At 45.9% G+C, this 8,423-nt stretch overlaps 1 protein-coding gene across 9 annotated transcripts in view; it reads right to left on the reverse strand.

Moving 5' to 3' along the window:
• Nucleotides 1-8,071, reverse strand: part of SLC8A3 (solute carrier family 8 member A3) — a 125,212-nt gene extending 117,141 nt beyond the window's left edge. For all 9 annotated transcript variants that reach the window (XM_024739634.1, XM_024739633.1, XM_024739636.1 and 6 more), the window contains exon 1: nt 6,288-8,071. In XM_024739634.1, coding sequence (XP_024595402.1) covers nt 6,288-8,071 — 1,784 coding nt within the window. The remainder of the gene's footprint in view (nt 1-6,287) is intronic.
• Nucleotides 8,072-8,423: the final 352 nt, after the last annotated feature.

Genomic DNA, 8,423 nt, shown 5'->3' on the forward strand with positions numbered 1-8,423 from the left:
AAAAAAAAAAAAAAAAAAAAAACAATAAAAAGACAGCAAGAAAACAACGTCTTGAATAAACCGAAGACTGTAGCTCTGAATTCTACTCCATTCCTCGTGGAGTTGACAGGGGCACAGCTAAAGGATGGGGAAGGAATGAGTGCTCATGTATGACCCAAATACACCTGGGAAGTTGATAAAAGTTGGACAAAAAGGAAGAGTCCTCCCCACTCAGCCACCTCACTTTGCCCAAGTATCCCTTTCCATCATGCTTGTGAGTGAATGAGGAAACTTCGAAGAGTCGAGACAAACGAAGCAAGGTCCATAGCAGGATCTCCACCGTCATTCCTTTATTATTGCCTGACGCCCCAACTAGTATCGTTCCAAGCAGTGCACAGGAGACCCTGCTTTGAGGCTGAGGCTCTTTCACCTTCTGATTGGCTGGTCATGTGATCATCTCCAATGGCAGTGTGCCTCTCTCCTCAAACCCAAACATTCTTCCTGGCAGAATCTCTAACCCTGCACCCTGAACTTTCTCATACCAGATGGCAGACCAAAGCGAGAAGACCCAGGGCAGGCACACTGAACGCTCTGCTGTATACGGTCCCTGACCAGGTCAAGTAGAGGGAGTGTTGCCTGATCCAGTATTGCCAGGAATGTTGTACCCTTAGACCCTAAAACAAATTAACCGGGAAGGCTCTGGACTTCCTGGAGATCTTTCCAGACATGTACGGTTTAAGTATACTCGGGGTGCTTTATGAATCCTGAAGTTGGAATATGTCACCCTTTGACATAGTCTTTGGCAATTTCAGTAATTAAGAAGAAAAGAAAAACATTAGCAGGACCTGGAGCCTTTCAGGGCACAACATCCAAAGCTTCTGCTGAAGAGTCCACATAGCCTCTCATCACTCCTTTGGGCCCCAAAGAGACAGGATTGTAGTTGAACAACCCTACCTGAAATGTTCCACTGTTAAGTCCCCCCGTTCAACAATTGGCTTAGACATGGATTCCCTTCTTCAGGACAACTCTGAACCCAGCACCCAGCTCCACTGTGAGTTCCATGAAGCCGCGGCCCCGGGGGACCGACTGTTTACCTAAAGCCACAAAGACAGCTTGTTACTGGAAATCAGGCACTGCAGGCAGAAGAGAGGAGAAAGGGAGGGATGCCAGCTAGGGGGGAAATACATCTACCTCCACCGCACTCCCACCCTCACTAAGCATGCAGCTAGTGACTTTTCTCAAGCACAGAAAGGGCATTCTAGAGGCAAATCACCTTCCTCCGTGTGGCCAGATAGACTATCCTATCGCCCTGCTGAGCCACAGAAAAAGAGAAAAGTCCACTGTGTTTCAGTCAGCTTGGAGAATGTGAAAATTGTGTCCTGGATAACTCCGGATTTGTATAGGTTTTGATGGGAAGATGCCTTGGGCTGAAACTTTACAGAGAAAGCACCCCTGGAAGAGAATGGCCTGCATCATTCTGAAAAAAACAAAAACAAAAACGAAAAAACCCTGCATTATTTCATGCAACAAGGTCTAGCCTGAAGTTAACCATCACTAAAAGATGTCTCAGCTACACGTCTCCCTCAGCAAGAGATCACTAAGACAAAGCTTTTAAAAACTTTTCTATGGGCTCGCTATTTTCCTTCAACAGTTTCAAGGTGAACCAAGAGATTAAAAATAGTCCATAATATATTATTATTCTTAGTTAAGACATTAGTCACATAACACTTCTGGATGTGCACTTCCAGAGCATCTGTCACCCAAGAATTTCCATATTCTTTCCGAAGTTGAGATTTTGATGGATAAAAATAAAATGGAAAGGTCCAAATCGGGAGGGGGAGACATTAAATCAGTAGCATCTAAAAAGTCCTTTCTACCTAAAAGTCTAACTTTCTATCATATCTACCTGTGTGATCCTGGAAAAGTCACTTTACATCTCTTATTCTCAACTTCATGATTTGTAAAACTGGGAGGTCGGATACCTTCCAGTTTTAACGTCCTAATTTGCCTGGAAAATGCATGGTACAGCTAATACTCGATTCTTCTTTGAAGGAGGCCTATGCTATTTAATTATAGTAGGTCTTGACATCTGTGGCTTTGACTATTCCCAGAGACTCCAAAGGTCAATGAGTCGCAATAATCTTATTTTTACAGAGACACACTGTGAGCCTGGGATACAGGAGCCAGCCACACGTTCAGTGAGTGAGATTAACGTGCTGGCCAGCACCCGTATCTCGGTGAGGCTTTATTATTATCTGCAGGAGGCTCAGAGGCTGTTATTCCCAGGATGTGCTGCAGTGGTAGTCACAAGGGTATGGATTCTTCTGGAGCACGAAGATGTCAGTAGTATCCCTCTCAAACATCACGAGTTTATTGTAACATGGGTTTAAAGTAATCATGTTTCCACCCACCCCCCGCCCCACTTCATCTACTTCACTACTACATCCTTAATGAAGGTGACTTTAAAAACTTTAGTCAGACTTCCCTGGTGGCGCAGCGGTTAAGAATCCACCTGCCAATGCAGGGGACATAGGTTCGAGCCCTGGTCCAGGAAGATCCCACATGCCGTGGAGCAACTAAACCTGTGCGCCACAACTACTGAGCCTGCACTCCAGAGCCCACGAGCCACAGCTACTGAAGCCCACGTGCCTAGAGCCCATGCTCTACAACAAGAGAAGCCACTGCAATAAGAAGCCCGCGCACCGCGACGAAGAGTAGCCCCCGTTCGCCGCAACTAGAGAAAGCCCGCGCGCAGCAACAAAGACCCAACGCAGCCAAAAATAGGTAAATAAATAAATTTTAAGAAAAAAACAAAAATCTTCAGTGGTGTCACACACACACAATGAGGAGTTTCATTCCCCTCTTATTGAGCTTATCTCAACCATACTTCTCCCATGTGTTCTGATTTGTGTGTACACCTTGTGTCCACTCCACTGGGGAATAAGATCCTTGGGAGCTGAAATGCCAGCTTATCTTAATCACTTATTTCTCTGCGGTACCTAGTAATGTACCTAGGATGTAGCGGATATTTAATAACTGTCTGCTGAATGAGTGAGCGCCTCTGATGAGCAGGAACTGTGCTAAAGGGGCATTTTCTTCATATTTGTACGTAGCACTTATCACAATCCCGAAGAAGAGATATTATTGTTCCTATCATTCCAACAAAATATCTGGGCTCAGACTGAAGTGACTCATTACAAGTTACACAGCTGGTGAGCGATGGATTCACACCTGTTTGTCAGACGCCAAAGTTCATGTTTTTTCATCCTTCCACGGTGCTAAGGACACCTTTGAAGAAGTAAAGCACAAAACCACATGAGTGAATTCACGGACCTAGTATTATTGATAAGAGCATAGGCCTGGCTTCATCCTGAATAGATCCAGAGAGTATGGTGAGGGCAAAAGTGACAGTGCTACCAGGATTGGTGGGCAAAAAAAGCTACACAAAGAGAGAAGGATTAGAAAGTAAAATCGTTCCAGGCATCATACAGCTTCTGTCTAAGTCCTCCTGAGGGTTTTAATTTCAGTTTCCAGATCGGTATTGCGATTAGCAGGGTCTCAGGGTAAGAGCTAGATTCTAGATAAGATGAAGTTGAACACTGGAACTGGAAATCTGAAAACCCACTTTCCTTCCTGGGTTTCATGGTTTGGTCAAGAGCTTTAGAGCCTTTCAACTCTAACTTGGCACCAGTAGCATCAAGAGCTTGTTAGAAATGCAGAATCTCAAGCTCTACTCTGGACCTTTGGAATAATAACCTGCATTTTAGCAAGATCCCTGAGCGGCTCATGAGCACATTAAAATTTGAGAAGCACTGCTCTATGATACCTGGAAGATATTCTGAGGTCCCTTCTGGCTCCAGTATTTTATGAGTTTAGATTAGTAATCTTCATGGTAACCAAAAAACTTGCATGCTTATTAATTAGGGTCACACAGAGATCCAATCAGGTAACCTGATTGGATCAATGGTGTCTTCTGAAGAATATTGTTAATTCGTTGATATTACTATTAATGGCTTTGTTTACTGAGCACATACCATGTGCAAGGAACACTGCATATAATATCTTGACTCATTATAACAGCCCTGCATGAGAGACATTATTATCCCCATTTTTTCAATGAGGAAATAATCTAAGTTAATAAAATTTCTCCAAACTACATAGTTAAATCAGTAGTAGAGCCAGAATCCTAACCCAGAGTACTATACTTAGGGCCCATGGGTTTTTTTGGCTGTATCATACTGCCTCTAGATGTAAAATTACAATTTAAAGTATCAAAGGTAGGGCTCCTTTTGTGAGAAGAGACTAGCAGGCTTTGGACTCATTCTTCTGCAATGAAGAAGGCCAAGAGGGTAGTCTAAAGTCTACTGAAGTCTAAAAACTCATGCAAAGGAATAGATGGGAAACCCTACAATACCCTGGACCAGCATCTCAAACGTGTAGAAGTGCACATACATTTAGAACAAACATCACCCAGAAGCGATAATTCATGAGGCTCCTTTACACCAAGACAGTAATCAAGCTGAAAATACACACAGGTCTGAGGAAGGTTTAGTCATCTTTAGAGATCCTAGGTGCACAACTGATTATTAATGAGGTGAAGAAACTGGGAGCTCAACTTCTGATCTCTCAAAAACTACCCTTCAGTTCCCTCGGTAGACAGGTACTGAATAGGAGGAACCCCAAGTCTGTCCAGTTATGGCCAATGCTGTGGTCTTGATGTCATTTAATGCCTGACGATAACTTCTCATCTACTGACATTGCCATAAATACGTGTGAAATTTCATGGAGTTTTTCCTCCCAGCGAGGGCCTTCATTTGTATGTATATAAATGGATAGTATTCTCTAGAAGGCACAGGTTTTTACTTACGTTAACAAGTTATTATCCTTCCCAGCAAAATGACTAAACAGAGCTCCAATAAATCAAATTGTCAATGGCCATTTCATTTCAGAAGACAGTATCCCCCCTTCCATCTTTGGCTGCTGTGGGTACGAGAGCCTATGTCTATAGTTCAGAAAATCCTACAGCTGGGAGGAACTGCAAAAAGAGACGAGCCCAGCCTTGAGGCAAGGAAAGTATTGTTATTCCCACTTTACAGATGAGAGTTTTCATTTCCCACTGAAAGTGGTTTTAGCAGGTTCTTGGAGCAGTTTGACTTCTCCCACTGTCTATATAGGCCCCCTTTTGTTCTTCACACCTTCCCCTCTACTGCTTATTGCTCGTGGATGTGAGCAGGAATTCTGAGACCAATGTTCCCCTTTCTCATCCCCTTTCTTCTTGGCCACCTTGGAAAGTCTGCCCTCTCATAAGCTACAAATCCTGGGGAGAGTCAGTCTGCTATCTTCTTTAAAGATATCCATCCGAGAACAGGACTGAATACCCAGTACAAGGTGTTTCAATGGGGAGAGGCCTCAGACTGACAAAGGCAACAGGAGTGCAAGACCCACAGTGTCTGAAGGACTAAATGGGGCAGTAACCTGAGAATTATTTTAGGAGAACTCTGGACTATGAAAAGAGATGACCACACAGAAGATGTGTTTTTCCCCCACAATTCCTAAGAGGCTTCTCCTCCACTGCTTAGCCAGATTTTGGAGCTTAGACCTGTGACTGAAGACAGGTGGCCGCTGCCCTGGGAGCTCTGCTTCTCCAAGATACCTCCAGGACCCAAGCCATACTGATTCATCTCACCTAAACTGGGCAAGCCTCGCACCATAAAATAGCCTATTGGTGTTTAAAGAGACTGCTAAGTTTCAATCAATTTTGCGATTTCCAAATTGAAGGAGAGGTGCCTGAAATCTGCTTATACAGTACAATTGCAATGTGGTACTGGAAAAAAAAAGCCAATGCCACTCACTTTCTTGAGGATGTCCTGATCGGGCTACCACTGTCTCAGAATGGAAAGGATTGGCTTCAAAGCTCATGTAAGCCCTTGGCCTGAGAAGAGGAGGAAGGAGAGACCCAAGCAGTCTCCTAGCTCTTGCTAGGAGAATTCACAAGAATCCCCCAAATCTGATATCAGAACTTGTCAGCCCACAACTCCACCAGCCGTCATTTTGAGTTTCAGTGGACAAAATGTTCTACGTCCTTAGATCCTGCCACAGGATTCCTTGCCCATAAACAATTTCAAGTGAGAAAGCTGAAGGAGATTTTGGAAGCAGAACCTGGCAGGAGGGTCTGCTGATCCTGCACACCTGTGATGGAACCAAAGTTTGACATTAACGCAAATACAAGAAAAAGTTTTAAAACGTGGTGCAGGAGAGAAGGGGGTGGCAAGGGACGGAGGCAGATGGACTGTGGAAAGGTTACTTACACAGTTTCATCATTCTTGAACTCCATCTCCCCATATGTGTCTTCAAAATCCTCACCACCACCCTTGGCGGCCCCTTCTACTGTCCTAAAGGGTACGATGACTGTGCCCCGGGCACCTGATGTCCGCAGAACCTTGACCTCCATGACACCAATACTTTCACTGACATGAACAGTGTCACATTCAAAAGTGAAGATGCCCGCATGATCATCATCCAAGATGGTGACTGTGGCCACACAAGGGGACACCAGGACAGCCCGAGGCAAGGGAAGACTATTGAGTACTCTGGGAGGCATCCCCTCCCCTGGCTGCTCCTCCTCTATGCGAACGTTGCTCAACCTCACAAAGAAGTGTTCATCCTCCTCAAAAATGTCATCGTCAATGATGCCCACAGAGAACTCCTTCTGGGTCTCTCCTGGCTTCAGAACCACAGTGCCCTCTGTGAACTCATAGTCAGCCCCCGCATTGGCAGAACCATCCTCTGTTTTGTAGTCCACATACAGGGTCTTGGACATGTCCCCCCCTTTCCTCACCACTGTCAGGAGCACAGCCCCACAGTTCTCCAGGCACTGGTAAGAGCACGGGTCAAAGAAGACCTTGGAGACAAAGTCCTCCGGCTCATCAGTGCGCACCTCGCTCATGCTGGAGGCCTTTTTGGCTTGCTCTGCTGCATGCTTCTTCAGGATATTGCCTGCGCCAGTCATCATACGGGTGGCCTGGATCCGGTAGAAGGCGCGGCTCTTCTGTTGATGGGAGAGAGCATAGTAATTGGCCATCTCTACCAGCTGATCTAAGTCCTTCTCTGGGTGTTTTTGCTTCAGATCCTTGAGAATCCGGATCATCTCCCTGCGGGACTCATCCACTTCCTTCCCTTCCAGGGGCACCAGATGCCCATCTAGGAAGTGGGAATTCATCACTTTCCCATCCATCTCGATGCCCTTGGGGTGGCCACCCTCTGTCTCTATGATGATTCCTCGGTGTTTATCTGTGCGGTACTTTTTGTGCATGTATTTGTAGAAGAGCAGTCGCCTATCTGCCACCCAGGCCAGAAGGACACACACTGGAAAGAAGAAGAGAGTGAGGAGGCCTTCCCAAACCTGGACCACACCAGGAGAGAAGACGGCCAGGATCATATAGAGCCAGATGTAGGCAAAGATGCTCCAAGCAGCAGTGACAAAGAAGACTCGGAGGTGCTTTATCTTGCGAGTCTCTCCATCGGGGATCACGTAGACGCAGATACCAATGATGATGAACATGTTGAAGGCTGCACTGCCTACAATGGTAGAAGGTCCCAGATCACCAGCAATGAACCCATGACCACACACCTCAATTAAAGAGAGGAGGATCTCAGGAGCAGAGGAACCCAGGGCCATAAGGGTCAGATTGGAGACAGTTTCGTTCCAGACCCTAATCGTGGTTGTGCTGGTCTCTCCATTGGGCTTTTTGATAGTCACCTCTCTCTCTTGAGAAGTGATGACTTCAATAGATGCCATGAAGCGATCAGCAATGATGGACACCCCGAGAAACATGTATATCAGGGCCACAAAATAGACAATGACCCTGGCAATCTTGTCTCCAAGGGAAGGGTTCTCTGGGTACCAGATTGGCAGGATGACACCCTCCTTGCAGTCCGATGACCCTGTACAGGACTCATTGTTCTGCCCTGCGCTGGGCACATCCCCTGAGCCGCCAGCCTCTGCCCGAAGACCATTCAGGAAGAGCACAAAGGTAATCAGCCCAAAATGGAGGAAGGCAGAGGTAAGAGGCTGCAACCTTAACCACGCCATACACAAGACTTAGCCGCTGGCTTCCACTTCAGCACCAATGGTCCACCTGACAGTCCAGAGACCTAGAAGAGATCAGAGGGGCAGAAAAAGGCATGAAGAAAAGGAGGACAGCAAACGGCAGGTTCCCACCAATTCAAACTGACGCTTCACCTTGAGTGACGTATTGCACTAACACACTGGGCAGTCTCTCACTTGGAAAAATAGATGTCACTGGGAGGTACAAATAGCTGCTCTGTCCTCAGGACCCTCTGGTAGACTCCGTTGAAATATGGCTTAAAATCGCTGGGAATATTGGTATTGGAAACTTAAGTGGTACCCTTTTAGTTCTGTCTCCCAACCCCTTTGTTATCTG

Source organism: Neophocaena asiaeorientalis, unplaced genomic scaffold, assembly GCF_003031525.2.
Source record: "Neophocaena asiaeorientalis asiaeorientalis breed wild unplaced genomic scaffold, Neophocaena_asiaeorientalis_V1.1 scaffold348, whole genome shotgun sequence".
Taxonomy (NCBI): Eukaryota; Metazoa; Chordata; class Mammalia; order Artiodactyla; family Phocoenidae; genus Neophocaena; species Neophocaena asiaeorientalis.